The sequence below is a fragment of the Xiphophorus hellerii genome, chromosome 21 (genome assembly GCF_003331165.1).
Source record: "Xiphophorus hellerii strain 12219 chromosome 21, Xiphophorus_hellerii-4.1, whole genome shotgun sequence".
Classification (NCBI taxonomy): Eukaryota; Metazoa; Chordata; class Actinopteri; order Cyprinodontiformes; family Poeciliidae; genus Xiphophorus; species Xiphophorus hellerii.
This window is the reverse complement of record NC_045692.1, coordinates 15,820,752-15,839,010: the sequence shown is the minus strand read 5'-3', so window position 1 is coordinate 15,839,010 and position 18,259 is coordinate 15,820,752. Positions and strand designations below refer to the sequence as shown.

Sequence of the window (18,259 nt, the reverse complement as noted above, 5' to 3'; positions counted from 1 at the left end):
GTGTTTCCAAAGCATTGTAATGCATGATAATTAAGTCGGTTGGAATTAATTAAACAACCTACCAGTAGAGTAAACTCCTTCAAAACAACTAAAAGTCCAATTTGACTTTGTTTGACTTTTTACGGCTTCCGTACTCTGAGTTTGTTACCAAGGCAGCCAGGAAGAAGCTGTGAAAAAGGGAGCGGACCGTTATGTGCCTGTTTTTTAAATCCTAGCTTCACAAGTATTCTTTTCGACCCGAACTAGCAGTGTATAATATTTCGAGACAAAAATGTTTATCGAAATGGGTTTGTTGCAGTTTTTGCATTTTTAGCATGTGACAACATCAAATAGTTTGTTAAACGGCCACGTTGCGTTATTTAAGTGTGTCTTTTCGTATTTTAGTCTTATAGGACTACTTAAATATAGTTCTAGTTGCTGGTGTTTTGTCACATTTTGCTGCTTGTCTCTACTATGTAAACAAGTTTAGTTTTGTAACTGTTGCGTTGTGGCAATGTAGTGGAAATAACCTCATTCTTGTTTCAGTCTCGGTAGATAAAAATGTCCATCCGCTCTCTGTTTTTCACGGCTCCGTAGCAGCTATGTTGATCTGAAAAAGCTAATATCTTGGATCTTCGACATTATGGGCACCGCATCCTCTTTGGTCAGTCCAGGAGAGGTGATCGAGGATGGATATGGCGGTGAGGGAGGGGAAGCATGTGAGATACCTGTTGAAGTTAAGCCCAAAGCCCGACTCCTTCGCAGCTCCTTCCGCCGTGGACCTCGAGTTATCGGGGCCAGTTTCAAATCCACGGGCTCCGTGGACCTGGAGTATGCTGCAGAGTACGAGAGACTTCGTAAGGAGTATGAAATCTTTCGCGTCAGCAAAAATAACGAGATCACATCCATGCAGAAGAAGGAGGCCAAATTGGACGTGGAGAACAAGAGGTTAAGAGCCGAGCTGCAGGTTAATAAAGAGCTACATATCGAAATCACTCAGTAACATGTAGTTCTGTCAAAAAGTATTTCTCTCCTTACATATTTGTTTTGTTTGTGCTTTTTAATGTTTTAAGTGATCAGACACAACCTGATTTTTTTTAAAAAATATTAAGAATTAAGCACCCTTCTCCTCTATGAAGTATTTACCCCCCTTCACATAGTACCAGAGTGAATTAAAAACATTTATTTAATTTACTAAATAAAGTGTATTTTGTGTTTAGGCAAGTCTTTGTTCAACATCAACGTAGTTTTTTGATGCTCTGCAATATTTTATAGTGGTAGAAAGGCAAAAGAAGAAGAAATCTCTATTGTAGCAAATGTTCATATAACTGTATTTATAAGAAGGCGGGTGTTTAAACTGTTCTGCTGGGGTTTGACAGGCTCTTCAGAAAACCTACCAGAAGATTCTCAGAGAGAAAGAAGCTGCTCTTGAGACAAAGTATCAAGCTATGGAGAGGGCTGCCACATTTGAGCATGACAGGGACAAAGTAAAACGGCAGTTTAAGGTAAGATGCACCAATACATTTTATACATTTGTGGCAGCAGTTTTTAAAATTTGTACCAGTAATTTAAACTGGGTATTTACTTAAATTTAGATTTTCCGAGAGACAAAAGAGAAAGAGATACAAGATCTGTTGCGTGCAAAGAGGGATCTGGAGGCCAAATTGCAACAGTTGCAGACTCAGGGTATTCACATTTTTAGCCCTAATGACTCTGACTCAGATGATAATCAAACCACTGTGACTGGTAAGATGCAAATATGTACACACATCAGGGTCAGTTTTGTTCTTTTTCTTTCTAGTTGTGTTTAAATCCACATACTCTTCTTGTATTCTACAGCTGTAGGAACTCAGTGTGAATACTGGTCTGGCGGGGTGCTGGGAAGTGAACCTTCTATGGGTAGCATGATGCAGCTGCAACAGACATTCAGAGGACCGGAGTTTGCACACAGTTTAATAGATGTGGAAGGACCGTTTGCAAATGTCAGCAGAGGTAAGAAAATGATTGCAAAGTCATCCTGTAGTGATAGGAAGAGAAAAATTAGTCACTGTGGTTGAGTGGACTTCTTGTTTACAAAGGCTCATCTCTTACTTTTAAAAATAGACTGGTTCTTTGTCTCAATGTGTCATCTGTTTCTAACCTATTTCCCCAGACCATCAAATAAAAACAAAATAAATAATAATGTTAGTATATTCCACAATAATTGCAACTAAATTGTGAGTTTGTTATTCCTTTTTAACACCACTGATATATCACAGAGAGTTTGTTTAAAAATTGATTAGTTTCTAACATGTAGACCGCATTATTGTCACGTGTTTTTCTTCCTTCAGATGACTGGGATGCTGCGGTAGCCAGTCTACTTCAAGTGTCACCTCATGTACCCCAGGCCTTATGGAGTAACACCGTGCGCTGCTACCTAATCTCCACACAAGATACCAAAGCAGAGATGGAGATCTTTGTCAAGGTCAGTTTGATTGAAGTTTAAAGGCAGCAACTGTAAATGTTGTTTTTAGGGGATATTTTGAGATTTATATAATATGTGTAATGCACCTTCATAGACATGGCGGTTTGAAAGACATGTATCTGACTTGGTGTTTAATGACTGGAGCAGATTTAAAGTACATTTAACTATACTAATGTTCATAACTTGGTCAGTCTCATGTCTATCTGAAGAAATGAATAGCTTGCTTTCTAAACTAAAATCTAATCAAGTTAGTCACAAATCAAACAATATTGCTTCAGTGCTGATTAACTAAATCGCAACAAAGAGTATAAAATGAGAAAGAGCGAAGCACTACACAAATGAATTTACAGAGTAATTTTTAAAAGTGAACATAGAAAATTACTGTTTTAAATAAAATAAATACATTATCAGGATCTTATTGGGTCTTCGGAACCCAGAACAAGAGGTTCTGTGACTTTTGTCCAAGTCTAAAATCTAACTTTAAACTGAATGGGGAAATTTAGGAAGAGGTTGTACATGATTAATGTTAACTTGGGACTTTTATTCCAGTGTACTGTCCTCACATGACAAAGTAGTGATGTGTCTAAGCAGTTATTTGAATTGGTAGGAGCTTTCAATAATAATTTTCTTTTAAATGTCATTTGTTTTATTGACAGAAACACTCTGTAGTGTTACGGAGAATGTGTGAGGGTCTGGGCCATTTCTACCTAAACGTTTACTTCCCAGAGGAGAATGCTGCTTCATACGCTATGGTGCGGAGGCAGGAAATCGAGCGGAGTTCAATATGTGTGCTTCTTCTCAAATCCACCGTTACAAGGTATTGACTGCACATCCTGTGTGATTAAAAACTTTTCTGTAGGGTCAAAAACATCTTTTTTAAGGAGAACAGCTGAGTTTGAGTTTTGCGACAGGCAACGTCTTCAAAATAAGGTTTTGAGAATTACCTCACTGTGGTAGAGTGAAACCTATTTCTTTGTTCACAGATTTTATTTTTACAGCATATGAAGTCGACTATTCAGGGCAAATTATTGGACAAAATGGGTGTGATCTAGTCAGCAATTTTCTGCGAATCTGAGATTTTCCAAATTATGTAAATGCAGAGTAATTTTACTCCATGTAAACTCTCTCAGTACTTTGACACTTATCAAATAGAATTAATTTTTGTATTAATAACTTGCCTAAACGGGAAGTGCTTTGTCTGATTTAAGGTCAGACATGCAGAAAGTGTAAGTTTTTGTCTTCAGAAATAATGGATCTTTATAATGTTGTGACAAACATTCATTTTTGCAGCCCTGTGGTGGAAGATTGTGAGGAGGCTTTTGTTAAAAACCCAGATGGACATCCACTGGTGCTGTACCTCAGGACTGAAGAGGACAGGGGTTTGACTGGACCCATTAGGCAGCTGTTGGAAAGGATTAATGCTGCAGACAAGGCTGCCAAAGTCAAGGTCTGGAGCTTATACATTAAATGTTTCTGGGATTATTATTTCAGTTCACTGTAAGCTGTTATAAGTTTTATAGTTACACAAACCATCTTGTGTTTGTTAAAACAGGCTGAAAATGAAGGGAATGTGTTTACTTTGGCTAAACCAATCAAACACTCCTCTTTCAGCTCACTTAGTTTTCCAATCTTTACATATAGAAGCTTTCATATAGTGGGTATGTTTTGTCTCACTACTACTTTTTAATCACAGAGCTCCTGCACTATCTGTGAGGAAGCATGGAAGCATTTTTATGTCTTTATTTTCTTTTAGTCTAGATATATTAGAGGAAAATTTAGCAGACTTTATTCCTTAGTTCATTTTCTGAAATGACAGGATTTTGGACATTTATAGGCATAACAACTACATTCCCTAACGTGGATTTAGCACATTGCAATTTGTTTATTTTTCCATTTATATTTAGTTTTTGTTTTTGAGTCTCAGAAAGAGAATCCTTTTTTGAAAGTAAAAGGCATTTTTTCTGCCTCTAGGTCGTGTTCTAACAAGGTTTCAGACAGAGTTTGAGATTCAAAGCACTGAACCCTGTATTTTGTGTTTTTATAAACATAACAAATGTGTCATAGATCTTAAAGTTTTTATTTTTATTTATTTATTTTTTTTAATTTGACCAAAATTTAAAAACATGAAAACCATATTCACCATTGTGCTGTTTCATTATTTGCTGAAGTTGTGGTCAATGTTTTGCACTCTTGTGCAATCTAGAAATTTTGTTCTGGGAAAGGTATAATATTTTTAAAATTAAAACTTTGTGTAAACCTTACATTTAGGGTTTTAATAGTCTGTAATATCTGACATAGTATTAATAATATTTTTTGCTTTGACCTTACTGTTCACCAAGAGTTGTTAATAATATTACAACATGTTTATCATTCAGTGTTTATCATAATGTTTATCATCTATCCATTACTAAATATATAACAAAATTTAGATTCATATTCTTTCATTTTAAATATTCCCCAGGTGGTGGATCACAGCAGCTCTGCAGAAGAAGGGGCTAGCCTGATTTCTGCTCAGCTAGAGAAAGTCATCAAACAGGTGTACCATTATTCAAATACATTGGTTTGTTTTGCTTCATCACCTTAAGGGAGGTGTATACAGAAATAATTTTTGACTGCCTGTCCTCTCCATGATTTTTAAACACTGAATTTTATCCTCTTTGTATAGGAATTGTTGGGTTTTGAAGGAGGAGATGATGACTCTAAGGATGCTGCCATAGACGAGGGCCGTGAGGAAGACCTGGGAGACGTGCTTTGGGATCTGCATGACGAACAGGAGCAGATCGAGTCCTACCAACAGGCTTGCAGCAGCACCACCTCCCAATTAGGTTTTCAAAAGGTACAACATGCATGCATATTCTGTTCTAATCTCTATCATTACCTTCAAAATGCCTTACTTTCTATTCATTAATATCTGTCGCTCTGTGCTGCGTGCGCTGCCCTTCTCAGTATATAGATCGTTTAAACGACATGATAGCTGCCCCACCTCCCACCCCGCCTCTGCTGGTGTCTGGCGGTCCAGGCTCAGGAAAGTCTCTCTTGCTTTCCAAATGGTGAGATGAGTTTTGCACATAAAATACATTTATCAGTTATATTGGCTAAGATCTGTTTAAACCAACTTAATGATCCATTCCTTCAGTTTGGCTCTTAAATGTAGTTCATGTTTTGTATTTATTTGTGTTTTATTACTTAAGAATTTTAACAAATATAGTCTTATTTTTTATTGTATTGTGTGTTTAGTTAGTTTAATTGTCAGTGTGTTTCTGCCAATCTTTTTTAACGCTACTGTTAACACTGCTTTGTATGAAAAGTGCTCTTTAAATAAAGTTTGATTGATTGTTTGATTGAGAAGTTGATGCAGGATATAATCAATGTGATGGATTATTATAAAGGGTATTCTTTTTAGCTTTGTGTGGTTTTCCTGTTAGACGTGAATTGTTTTATTTCTGCAGGATTGAGCTGCAGCAGAAGCAATCCCCCAACACTTTGTTCCTTTATCATTTTGTCGGCCGCCCACTTTCCATAAGCTCTGAGCCAGTTCTCATTATCAAACGCCTCACAGTGAAGGTAAAGAGTGACATGCTTCAACCAAAAACATGTTTTACTTGACAAATAGGAGAATCCGTTTACTGTTAATATTTTGCCACTTAGTTGCTGCAGCACTTTTGGTCCATTTCTGGTTTATCCATGGATCCCAGTAAGATTTTGGAAGAGTTTCCTCGCTGGCTGGAGAGGCTATCTGCACGGCACCAAGGAAACATCATCATTATCATTGACTCAGTCGACCAAATAAAGGTATAGCCCTTCTCTAATTTAAACCCAACACTGAACATATTTTATCCCAGCCTGTACGGTTTAACTCCACATTTCAGGAATCATTTTTGTCCATTTCAGCAAGCTGAAAGACACATGAAGTGGCTGATCGACCCTCTTCCTGTAAAAGTCAGAGTGGTTGTGTCTGTCAATGTAGAGACGTGTCCTCAGGCGTGGAGGTAATAACTCTGACTGCAAAACTTTGAATTTATTAGTGGATCCATATAGGTTTAAAACTGAACTTACAGGCCCAGATGTATACATACACTCCCATAAATATATTTGGGTAAACATCCCTGATTGAGTTGCAGAGAAACTGCATGCTTCTTCTGTAGCCATCAACAAGGTTCTAGCATCATTCAGGCTGGATAATTGATCACTCTTCTTATAAGAAATAATAAAGAATGTTTAAATTGGTGAGCATTTGCTAGCATTTCTAAATCTGCACTTTTTAGTTGCATCTGTAAAAAAAACGATACTTTTTCTCTTTAGGTTGTGGCCCACACTTCACTTGGACCCACTTAGTGCCAGAGAAGTCAAGAGTGTAGTCAGTGCAGAGTGTCAAACCACGGATTTCAGGCTCACCAAGGATCAGGTCAGACTGCTTGGTTGAAGTATTTGAGATAGAAAACAAATGTTTGGTTTTGTAAAACCTATACATTTTGTAATTTTGTTGTAGGAGAAAAAGCTGGAAAGGCACTGCCGCTCTGCATCGACATGCAACGCATTATATGTCACACTGTTGGCAAGGATGATCACCAGGTCTGTTGTGTCAACTTTTTGGTTCTTTATGTGCAGAAAAATAGGAAAGTGAAGAAATTTGTAGATGTTTGGTTTTGGATTGATTAGATCAGGATTGACCTTAGGTTCTTTGATCCTATTGGGCTCATATTTTGACAGTTACAGACAATTCCCTTCAAATCCTATTTAATTTTTCAAAAACTGCTTGTGAACCGGACTGTAATTCTTAAAACATATCAGAATTTTAAATTACCTACTTTTAGTATTTGTGTCTAAGTGCATTTTGCCTGACTTGCTGGGAAAACATTTTTAACATTTTTGTAGACTATGTTTATTTCTCTGACAATTTTCTGTTACATTAAATTTTCTAAGGATAATTCTGCATATTTTGGATTCATAGTTTTCAATCTGGCTGGTCTCTGGAGAAGAGCTTGGAGCAGTGTCTGCAGTGTCAGGACACCTTGTCTCTGTTCCGCCTGGCGCTTAAAATGATGTTAAAGTTCCTCAACACAGACAGAGAGAGACACATAATGAAAGAGGTAAAACAAAGTAATTTTTGGACTTGGGTGTTATTGCATTACTAGATAAACAAATACTCACATTAGACTGCATACTTTTTGATGCTCTGCAGAAGGATTTGCATATTGTATTTTTTTTCTCTCCTAGATGCTGTGCCTTGTATTTTCCAGCCACAACGGAGTGAGCGAGTCAGAGGCATTAGATCTTTTCCCAGAGCTAGAGTGGGCCGCTCTGTCTTCTCTGCTCTACCACCTGAACAGACTCTGCATTGTGACCCTTCGCTGTGGACTCATCAGGTTTCAGCACCTGCAGGTAAACAGGCTCACTGGCAAGAACACACAGAGAAAGAAAATGCAAAATATATACAAGTGCAATATATTCAAGTGCTGTGATTAAAGAGCAGCTAAATGATAATGTTCTTGTTTGTCAGATAAATGTCCATTTTCTGGCTGGAACTTCAGCATAATTTGGATTCATCCAGCTTACAGCCAGTTTCGTGTCTTTGTAGTGGCATCATCTTTTTCTGCTTAAAATGATTCTTCCAGTAGCATAGAGGCCAGATGTCTCTATAAGCACTACCTCTGAAACCAGATATTTCCATGCAGAGGGAGGTGGATCATATTTGATTCACTTCATCATCATGGTTTACCATGTTAGCATTGAATCGCAGTGAAGTAGACATGCTGACACCTGCTGACCCATTGTGGTACTGATTTTTTTTAGATAAACTGTTCCAGGATTCCAGGATTTGTTTGTACATTTCCACAAACAATTAACAAGTACATCGCAATAAAATAGAGTGCCATGAAAAAGTTCATTTATTTTAGAGGTATAGTTTAAAAACTCAAATGCCACACAGTAGCATATTTCCAGAGCTTATTTCTGTCAGTTTAATTAAAAATCCAGTTTTTCAGGTAGTTTGAATAGTATACAACACTGGATGGAAATGTTATATTATGGACATGTTATCAGAGGACAGTTCACAGAGGATAGTATTTAAGTATATTAATGGAAAGTTAAATGGAAGAAAAAAAAACTGCCCTGACTAATTTTTATTAACTGTATATCAACAGTTTAATGACAGTCTAATTTCTAATGTGCTTCTATACCTGGCTGTCCAAAACCACTCTGTGATGTGGACTGTTTAACTTTTAAGATTTCAGTCAATCTATATATGTAAGGTCTAACATTACTATGTTAATAGATTTAATGTAATTTGTACATTTCTAAAATAGATGTCATACTAATATTTGTGAGTGAAAGAGTTGTGTTTTTTTATTATTATCTGTCTACTTTTCAGGCTTGTGAAGCTGTGAGGCTGGAGTTCCTAGGTGGAGGAAGTGGTTGTGCTTCTTACAGAGAGAAACTAATCCATTACTTCAACCAGCAGCTCAGGTTGTGCAGAATATTCGTCCATCCCTCTAACATTTGCGTTACGCATTGTATGCTTCATTTGGTGAAACTCAAATCATTATTTGTAAATTTGTAGCCAGGACTGCGTCACATGGCGAGTTGCAGATGAGCTTCCCTGGCTGTTCCAACAGCAGGAGGACAAAACCAAACTTCAGCTCAGTCTTTTGAACCTCTTTGTCTCCCAAAACCTTTACAAGAGGTAAATATTTGTGTTGACTGAAAACGTGTATAGTTATGAGATGATATTCTTCATTCTGAGGTATTGCCGCTTGCTTTTCTTCCCCAGGGGTCATTTCTCTGAGTTGCTGGCTTATTGGCAGTATGTGGGCAAAGACAAAAGCTCCATGGCAACTGAGTATTTTGACTCCCTAAAATGTTACGAGAAGAGCTGTGAAAGCGAGGACAGTATGACAAAGCTTGCAAACCTTTACGAAACTTTAGGTCGGTTTCTCAAAGACCTGGGCCTGCCAAGTCAGGTAGATCTTGTTTGTTTTGGTCATACTTAGAAATCTATCAACACTTCTGTCTGGCTGATGTAGATGGGGTTTTTTTTGTTTTTTGTTTTTTGTAGGCTGTTGCTCCTTTGCAAAGGTCTCTTGAGATCAGAGAGACAGCCCTGGATCCCGACCATCCCAGCGTTGCACGCTCTCTGCACCAGCTGGCTGGAGTTTATGTCCAGTGGAAGAAGTATGGGAATGCTGAACAGCTGTACAAGCAAGCACTTGAGATAAGCGAGAACGCCTACGGCGCTGAGCATGTTGCTGTGGCACAGGAGCTGGAGTCACTCGCCATGCTTTACCAGAAGCAAAACAAGTAAATGTAGCTTTTGTGTACAGTACTCTCAAACTAATTTGATCATTTATATTAGTTTGAAGACTATTCAGCTTTTCATTACATAATCTAATTTACATTCAAGACTGGTTATTTCTTGCACTTTAACCATCAGGTATGAACAAGCTGAGAAACTCAGGAAGAGGTCAGTAAGGATTCGGCAAAAGACAGCGCGACAAAAAGGTCAGATGGTGAGGGAATTCTACAGATACTAACATATGAGAAATTGCAAAATAACTTGTGTTCCCTCAATTTTAACATATTTTATTGGGCTTTTGTGTGAGAGACCAACAAATAATGAGGAATTGTGAAGTGGAAGGAAACGGATACATGTTTTTAAAAATGTTTTCCGCTTAAATCAAAAAGTCTGACTTGTATTTAAATATAGATCCGTTTGCTCTAACGCACTTAAATAAAATCATCAAAAATAATTCAAATAGTAAGTGATTCATAATTGTTAAGTGGAAGGAAAACTATAATTGGTTTTCTAAGGGTGGCAAAAATAAAAACAATTCTGATGTGGAATGGTACTCAACCCTTCACTGTACAGTAATCCCCCTAAATGATCCCAGTTGAGCTTATTACTTTCAGAGGTCATGTAATTAGTTAACAGAGTCCACCTGGGTGCATTTTAATATCAGTAAATCTATACGTTGCGTTAATGCGTCAGAGGTTTAATCAAAAACATTAGAGAGAGAACAGAATCATGAAGACCAAGGAGCGCAGCAAAGAGGTCTGGGATAACGTTGTAGAGAAGGATTGGTTTCAAAACAATATTCCAACTTTGTACATCTCCCAGTGCACTGGTTTTGAAAGCTTGTGTTCCCTTTATCTAACAGCAACTTGATAGGAAAGTAGGAAGACATGCAGCAGATGTTCCAAGATGGGTAAACCCAATGCAGCCTCAGTGACGACTGTAGCCCTACCAACTCATTTTCCTCGCATACAATTCCAATTAACACTTTGATATCTATTGTTATTAAAAACGATCCCTTATGTAGTCCACTACTCAAGTAAATAAGTATCATACTGACTTAACTGAACATCTTAAACCTACTGTATTATTTTTTTTAATCCTGTATCAGTATGGATTCACTTTGTTGAGACGTAGAGCCCTCCAGCTAGAAGAGCTGACCTTGGGGAAAGACTCTGCAGACTGTGCTAAGACGCTCAATGAGCTGGGTGTCCTCTACTACCTCCAAAACAACTTGGAGTAAGACCCACATCAGTTCACCTTCAGCACTGCATAATAAATACCCAGCATGAACTTCTAGCCTGAAGCAGCAACATTTGCCAGTATCCTTTTTTTGTATACCTATATCCATAAAATTCTTCTTTATTTACCTCTCATCAGTGCTGCCAAGGTGTTCCTGGCTCGCTCTCTGGAAATGCGCCAACGTGCCCTCGGTCCAGATCACCCAGACTGCGCGCAGTCTCTCAACAACCTGGCCGCGCTGCACACAGAACGGAGGGAGTACGAAACGGCCGAGGACATGTACGAGAGGGCGCTGGAGATCCGCAGGAAGGCCCTGTCACCGGACCACCCCTCTCTGGCGTACACCGTCAAGCACCTGGCTATGCTCTATAAACGCAGAGTGAGACATAATCAAAACCAAATGTTTAGATACTTTTCTTGTGAACTTCAAAATGTTTTATTTTTGTTTTTGGTATTTAGTATTTGGTTTGATGTGTCCTACAAAGGGCAAGCTGGAGAAGGCCGTTCCACTCTATGAGCTTTCTCTGGAAATCAGGGAAAAAAGTTTTGGTCCCAAACACCCAAGTGTGGCCACAGCACTGGTGAACCTCGCTGTTCTCTACTGCCAACTGGTGAGACTCATCATCAAATACTCTTCCTTGATTTACTGTGCATTGCTAAAATATTCATACACAATACATTACAAACATCACTACAAATATCACTGTAGTTAAACTTTTGATCAGCTGATGGACAGACTATTTCAGTTTAATTGCTGTTTGCAATAAAATGCTTACTCAGATTTTTTTTTTAAGTCTCACTTCCATTTCTCTTTGCACTTTAAAGCTGTTATTAGAACCTCCTTAAGATTCAACAGTGCATATATAAATTCTTGTAACTTTTCAACTAAGCTTAAAATTTTGATCAGGAGTGTATGTTGACAGTTGTGTGCATTTGTTATTTTTGTAGTTTCAACTGTTATTATTTTTAGGTTTTATGGCAAAAAGCTACCTGCAGGTTTCTTTTATTTTCACAGAAGAAGCACAGTGAGGCCTTGCCACTTTATGAGCGAGCACTCAAAGTCTATGAAGATAGTTTGGGCCGCTCACATCCGCGGGTCGGAGAAACCCTGAAGAACCTCGCTGTTCTAAGGTACGAAAAATACGATTACTTATCCTTTTTTTTTACTTTGCATTACTTACATTCTTTCTTACTTCTTTTGTTTTTATCTCGTCTTCTAATGCAGTTATGAGGAAGGTGACTTTGAGAGGGCTGCAGAACTTTACAAGCGTGCGATGGAGATTAAAGAAGCAGAGCCGTCGTTGGTGTGTGGCAACGCTCCGTCACATCATTCCTCCAGCGGAGACACTTTTAGTCTGAAGACGCCTGCTCCTCAACCACATGCTGCAAGGTGACTCTGTTTACTGCTATCACTGCAGGATGGTTTGCTATAGAACAGCTAAAACTGAAAATCCCAATCTTTATCAAAAGTGGAATCATTCACTGTGATAGATACTTTATGAAGGCACCAGCAGAATGCTTTGTGGAGGAAGAAGCATAGCACAGAACAATAATGTGTTCAAAAACTGTACGCTGAAGGATTTTTTTCCAAACAAACTTCTGATAAATTCAGGAAAAAGGTACAGGCATTTTATTGTTTGACTTTTTTCATATTTGCTTTGTGCACATTCAATCCAAAGCAGGATGAGCAACTATGAACGGCCTAAATGTTCAGTTTTCCAGGAGACTGCTGGTGCATTTGAGATAAATTTTTCTCTGCTCTAACTGTACACCTTTATTCACTTTTAATCTGGGCAAGTTTTCTCTGAATATTTTGTATCACAACAACACTAATATAAAGGAAAACTATTCTCATCTGTGTCGTAATGTTTGTGAAGCCCTCAGAAACTTTTAAATAAGTATTTTCAGAAATTTAGTATTTAAAGTTTACCTCAGCAGACATCACTATTTTTGCCTTAAAGTACCCTGAAAATGTGCCAGTTAATACTCTTATGGCTTTCCATTGTTAATTTTTATACACTTGTAGTTTTTTACTATAATAAAGAGAAAACACTAACATCCAAGTAAAACAGGATTTTTTTCTCATGTTTAAACTCACTGCCCTCTAATAAACGGGATCATGAGATCTCAAGCACTTACATTGTCATGTTTACACATTTCAAAGCTGTCAATTTTTTATCCAAACTGCATTTTTATAGTGATAATTGTTGAAATATTGTAAATTATGTTAAAGCACTTATAATGTCTAACTAACCTTGGAACAAGCAAGCACGGTTCAAAACAAGGTTTTAGTATGTGTAAGAAATGTTCTCATGCCAACATCATGATTTTTATGCAAACCTCCCTCCCCCCCCGAAAAAAAACAAAAACAGATAAGCTGTTAAATTTAATGACAATAAAAAAAAAACATACTTAAAAAAACATGTTTGTGCCTCTTACATTTCTTACTCAAATTTATGTACATTCAATGGTTTGTCTTATCTAAAATGTACAATATTTCTTTTCTATTTCATAGTACTATTCGAGTTAAAATATCAGGTTTATGTGACAAAAAAAGTGGGACCATAATCATTTTAATACTTCTTCTATGTTCAAGAAGAAGTGATGTAGGTTGTGCACAATTCAACTGAAAAACAAACACATCTGTTAGGAAAAATATATATAAAAATAAAGAGTACAGTAACCTGGTTTTCTAAGTTTGAAAACCCTTATTGTTAAATCCTCACACTGGCATTTTGACACTTTTAAGTTAACCATTCCTTCTTTGGTAGATGTCTGTCACCATAGCACGCTTTGGCTTTACCCCTCTCTCTTATAAAGATTTTCTAAATTCAGATCCTCGTCTCAACTTTTATGTGATCCCACAAATTTTTCTGTTTCGGATTTAGTTTCAACTTCAGGTTAAGCTGCTCCTCTGCCCCCGTTCCTTTGTGAAACCACTTTTGTTGATTCAAATGTATGAATTTACTGCCAACAATATTGAAAAATTATATTAATCTTTACTTTTTGAAGACACCTAAAGGTTGCTCAAAATAGTGCAAACCAGAAATATAGAACGGATTCAAATTAGCAAATCTTACTGGGATAGCCGAACTTCTTTTTGGGTTAATTTGATTCACTTTGACCTAAGATTATTTTAATGCTGAACTTGAAACCAAAATATATATATTTTTTTACACTAGAGTTGTTTAGGACATCTGTTACACTAAACATGAAAAAGTTTTAAAATCATTTATCAAGTTTTTGTTCTTTACATCAGAAATATGACAATTTAACTTGGGTATGTGTAGCTTCTATATCCACTCTAGTCATGTCATAATATATAAATCTACTGAAAAATGAATCAACCAACATTTTAGAGATTAGTTTGAATTTAATAAATACTTTATTGAGACAATGTTCAGTAAGTAGCAGAAAGACATGATTGAAAAGTTTAAGGATTCAAAGTAAAATTGTACTAAACAGATTATAGAGCACTTGCTCTTTAATTTGGGGTGTTTAGACATTTTGTGAGAATCTGATGTCGTTCCAAGTGATATTTTGTGTGCATGCAACCATCATGCACTGTATATCTTTCACCTTTAGTTTATTTTTTTACATTTGGACTTTGGGATGAGAATGTTAAAAAAAATATGAGTACAGACTAAAAAAAAATTAAATATGCTGCAGAAAAGAGTCTTCAGATCACTGTCTACAACTTTCTCATCTGAGCCATTAAATCTTCCAAGCTCACTTCAGTCTCCTCCACGGTGTCTCCACTGACCTTTTCCTGGTACAAACACAACAGGACATGATTGTCAAAATTATTTACAGGTAAATGCAAAAACTGGAACATACAGAAATTGTCTTTATTTTCCAACATTAAGGAATTTAACCAGTTCCTATAGTCGGTGGAAAGCTAAAGGTAACTCACCCCAGCTGGAATGGTGTACGCCACAGTGATGCCCTCTGGCAGGTCAGGTACAGCCCCCGAAGCAGCCTGTAACTCATCATCGGTCACTTCAGACACCAGTTCGATACCTGCACAACCAAGATGGGTGTGTTTATTGTAGCTTAGAAAGAGCAAGGGCAACAACTAGAACTAGAACAACCAGAGCTTCTGCTGACCCCATTCGTTGTCTTCGTGTATGATCTCTTCCTCTTCCTGCTGCACAGCTTCCACCTTGGGCCGCTCTGCTTCTTTCATCTGAAGACAAAACACCACACAGGTAAAAAACTGTAAACTTTTCCAACTGGTAAAGCAACTAGCAGAAGAATTCATATTCCCACATTTTCTTCAGCTGCAATCGTAGAATTTAAAGTAGTTTATCAGGATTTTAGACAATAGAACAACACAATATAGTGTACAAATGTGAGGTAGAAGAGTTGATGCTTTTCAAAAAAGAAATCATCACCACAGCACAATGCAACAATTATGTACCATTTTGTGTTGGTTTATTATATATCACCCCCCAAAATATACGTTAAATTGAGTTGCTGCAAAATGAGAAAATGCATAAAGGTTTCAGGCAGTGTGAATATCGATATAAGGCACCAGTAAAAGCGCCAAGCAGAAGTTCTTGAGAATCTTGAGTCAGGTGTGCTAACCTTGAATTCCTCTTGTTGCCGCCTGCAGTGACGGTCATTGCACTGTGGGTTGGCCTTCATGGCCATGGTCGGAAAAAAGTCCTGCATGGCGTTGTATCCGAGATAATAGCTGACCGTGCCAAACTTCAGGAGATATCTGAAGAACAAAACATTAAATTCACGTTTCTCCTTAAAGTCTGTGAGGTTTTGTATTTGTAAACCCACTATAGGTTTCATGCCAGACAGAAAGTTGACCACATACTTGAGGACATTTTGCACCAGGAGGCCTGCAACCACACCCATAGTTGTTGGCAAGCTGGCGGCACATACACCCTCCCGCTTTAGGGTTTTCTCATCAATGTTAGCAGCCACCACCAATGGAGGGGCACACTAAGTGGATAAAGTCCACATAATCATGGTGAAAAGAACAATATTAATGACAAACAGAAGCTTTTGCTCCTGCCCCTGCCTACGTACAGCAAAGCAAGCCGTCTCTCCAGGAATTATGAGCTGGATGTGTCCTGAGACGGCGTTTTCACTCACGCCGGACTCCATCCAGATCTGACCCAGTTCGTTACAGGCCTGAAATAAAAACACAGAGATGTTACAATGTGAACGGCTCATCCTGTCGGCCCTCTTTCTTCTCACAGTGAGGTGCTTACTGTATTGATGGCCATCCTGGCCTCAAAGTTATCCACACAGCTCAGAACCAAATCCACTGGTTTTCCTTCTTCTAACCCTCCATGACTAAAAAAACAAAAAGATTTATATTTACAAACAAGGCTTCATATGTACTAATCTGTCAAGTAGGGAAACCAACCTGATGCGATCCATGAAATGTGTGAAATTGTCCAGTGTTGTGATGTTGTAGTTATGGGTTTCAAATGCCACATCTGGATTAATATTTCTGTTGCGGGGGAAATAATGACTGATAAAGGTAGGAGAAACAGGGAAGCTGTGGATGGGGGACGGTGTCCCTCTGCTGACAAGATGTTACCTGAGTGTGTGTTCTGCTGCCTCCACCTTACTCAGCCCTGCTTGGTGAGGCTGGAAGAACAGTCTGTTCATGTTGGCCAGCTCTACTTTGTCATAGTCAAAGAGCAGCAGCTGCAAGGCCAATAATGAAACAGTATGAAGGCATTGAACACTCGGCAAGAAAATGGAGAAGGATCCAGCACAAAGGTAAAAACGGGAAGGTTTTATTACCTTACCAATGCCACATCTAGTGAGCATTTCAGCTGTCACGCTGCCGACGCCTCCGACACCAACTACAGCTACTGAAAATGTCCGGATTTTCTGTCAACAGAATCCCAAATAGTTGTTCAACAATCCAACTGGCAGAATGTAAAGTAAACAAAATCCAGTCCAGTACAGTCACAATATGCAAGCATACACAATAATACATCATTAATGATAATCCTGCAGATATGTAATGTTAAGCATGTGTGGACATATGAACATCAGTTCTGTTCCTGTTTTCTTCATGTTTATCTTTAGCAAAAACATATATGAAAGGGAAGATGATCAGCCAAATATAGAGAACATTTTCTATGAAATGTCCTACCTCATAATCATCCACGATGCCCATTCTTTTTAGAGCCATAAGGCGGCTGAAACAGAAATACAGCAGAGATTAGTTTGTGGTCTATGGGAATCCATTCAAGGAGGTGGTGAGTCACAAGGCGTTGCCTCTCGTTACTTTTTACTTTTTCACAAATATAAATAAAACTATGAAGAAAAAAAAAAAGTGTCAAACTTAAATGGAAAAGTCACCTGTACGGGTTGGAATCCACTACCTCGGCGCTCATCTTGTCAATTCTGGGTCTATTGTGAGCATCCTCCGCGGCACACTGCCTCTGCTTGCACTTTATCAGCTCGTTTTCCAGCTCCCTCACCCGCAGCTTCAGCTCCTCCACCGTCGCCATTGATCCTGCCCAAGAACGGCGCTACAGTGTGGATTTATGAGCCAAAGCAGAGGGAATGAAAACACGCTTAAAACCAAATCGGAGCAGGGAGAAGTACACGTCTTCTTTTCTTGAATCAGCTGTCAGGATATGTGCGTCCTTGAACAGCGTCCGTGTAGAAAGTGACTACACGGACCTTCAAGTGTTCCGACATACATGGAGATTTTCGACGAATTATCCTAAGTATTATTAAAATATTGCTTGTACAAGTCAGTATATTAGTTTCATTATTATAAGCTATATTTGAGAAAATTATGTCGATTAGATTTTTTTCAGATAAAAATAAATGGCATCATTGAAGTTGGCGTCTGATTAATAACTTCCGCCTCCCCTCCCCTCCCCACATGTGTGTAAAGGGCTATTTCACAGTTTTTAATGAGAACATTTGGTGTCGATTTTTATTTTTTGTATTTTTAACACTTTAGACATCTGAATACTTACACTAGTAAAAACTGGACTGCATTTTTATATAATAAAAACATCTATGATGAAGGAAAACAAAACACATTGCTCTTACGCCATTTTCAAGGGGTCCCTGCTTTATAATCTTACTGGACGACTTTCTGCAATACAGGAATATAAAAAGAATGTAAACATATAATTTGTAAAAACTTTCTAATTGAAAACACTAAAGGAATTTTCAGTGCTATTGTTGCAGCTATTTTAGATGGGTTTGAACATAAAAACTGCAACAACAAAAAATCAAACTTGAAAGAAATATTCTTCACTACTTACATCTTCATTTAAGACTATAGC

The 18,259-nt window shown here is 37.8% G+C and overlaps 2 protein-coding genes across 4 annotated transcripts; one reads left to right on the top strand and one right to left on the bottom strand.

Moving 5' to 3' along the window:
• Positions 1 to 13,398, top strand: nphp3 (nephronophthisis 3). 2 transcript variants are annotated; one of them, XM_032551393.1, is made up of 27 exons: positions 11 to 946; positions 1,359 to 1,484; positions 1,575 to 1,725; positions 1,819 to 1,971; positions 2,310 to 2,443; positions 3,100 to 3,260; positions 3,734 to 3,890; positions 4,905 to 4,979; positions 5,109 to 5,279; positions 5,390 to 5,493; positions 5,893 to 6,007; positions 6,092 to 6,235; positions 6,335 to 6,432; positions 6,746 to 6,848; positions 6,933 to 7,015; positions 7,395 to 7,533; positions 7,661 to 7,825; positions 8,814 to 8,908; positions 9,003 to 9,125; positions 9,213 to 9,402; positions 9,498 to 9,739; positions 9,873 to 9,948; positions 10,843 to 10,970; positions 11,112 to 11,352; positions 11,459 to 11,584; positions 11,989 to 12,104; positions 12,199 to 13,398. In XM_032551393.1, exons 1-27 carry the CDS (start codon positions 623 to 625, stop codon positions 12,365 to 12,367), a joined length of 3,909 nt encoding a protein of 1,302 aa, XP_032407284.1. In that variant the 5' UTR covers positions 11 to 622; the 3' UTR covers positions 12,368 to 13,398. The 2 variants fall into 2 exon arrangements, 1 of the variants encoding a protein (XP_032407284.1); XR_004337342.1 differs by lacking the exons at positions 11,459 to 11,584; positions 11,989 to 12,104; positions 12,199 to 13,398 and having other exon boundaries at positions 1 to 946; positions 9,873 to 9,940; positions 11,112 to 11,282.
• A 928-nt stretch (positions 13,399 to 14,326) lies between these two features.
• uba5 (ubiquitin-like modifier activating enzyme 5) lies at positions 14,327 to 17,624 on the bottom strand. Of its 2 annotated transcripts, XM_032551398.1 has the most exons (12): positions 17,313 to 17,624; positions 17,104 to 17,149; positions 16,746 to 16,835; positions 16,537 to 16,646; positions 16,360 to 16,446; positions 16,202 to 16,286; positions 16,017 to 16,121; positions 15,802 to 15,929; positions 15,561 to 15,696; positions 15,081 to 15,159; positions 14,887 to 14,993; positions 14,327 to 14,742 (listed from the first exon to the last, which is right to left on the bottom strand). In XM_032551398.1, exons 1-12 carry the CDS (start codon positions 17,462 to 17,464, stop codon positions 14,665 to 14,667), a joined length of 1,203 nt encoding a protein of 400 aa, XP_032407289.1. In that variant the 5' UTR covers positions 17,465 to 17,624; the 3' UTR covers positions 14,327 to 14,664. The 2 variants fall into 2 exon arrangements, with proteins under 2 accessions (XP_032407289.1, XP_032407290.1); XM_032551399.1 differs by lacking the exons at positions 17,104 to 17,149; positions 17,313 to 17,624 and having other exon boundaries at positions 16,751 to 16,835.
• Between the last annotated feature and the right edge of the window lie 635 nt (positions 17,625 to 18,259).

Excerpts from the sequence above, each read along its gene's own strand:
- nphp3 (XM_032551393.1), top strand. The coding sequence starts at position 623 with ATGGGCACCGCATCCTCTTTGGTCAGTCCAGGAGAGGTGATCGAGGAT. Across the intron at positions 6,849-6,932 it reads TCAGGCTCACCAAGGATCAG|GAGAAAAAGCTGGAAAGGCA; the intron begins GTCAGACTGCTT and ends ATTTTGTTGTAG. Across the intron at positions 9,949-10,842 it reads CGCGACAAAAAGGTCAGATG|TATGGATTCACTTTGTTGAG; the intron begins GTGAGGGAATTC and ends ATCCTGTATCAG.
- uba5 (XM_032551398.1), bottom strand. The coding sequence starts at position 17,464 with ATGGCGACGGTGGAGGAGCTGAAGCTGCGGGTGAGGGAGCTGGAAAAC. Across the intron at positions 16,647-16,745 it reads CTAGATGTGGCATTGGTAAG|CTGCTGCTCTTTGACTATGA; the intron begins GTAATAAAACCT and ends TTGGCCTTGCAG. Across the intron at positions 16,122-16,201 it reads CCAGGATGGCCATCAATACA|GCCTGTAACGAACTGGGTCA; the intron begins GTAAGCACCTCA and ends TTTTTATTTCAG.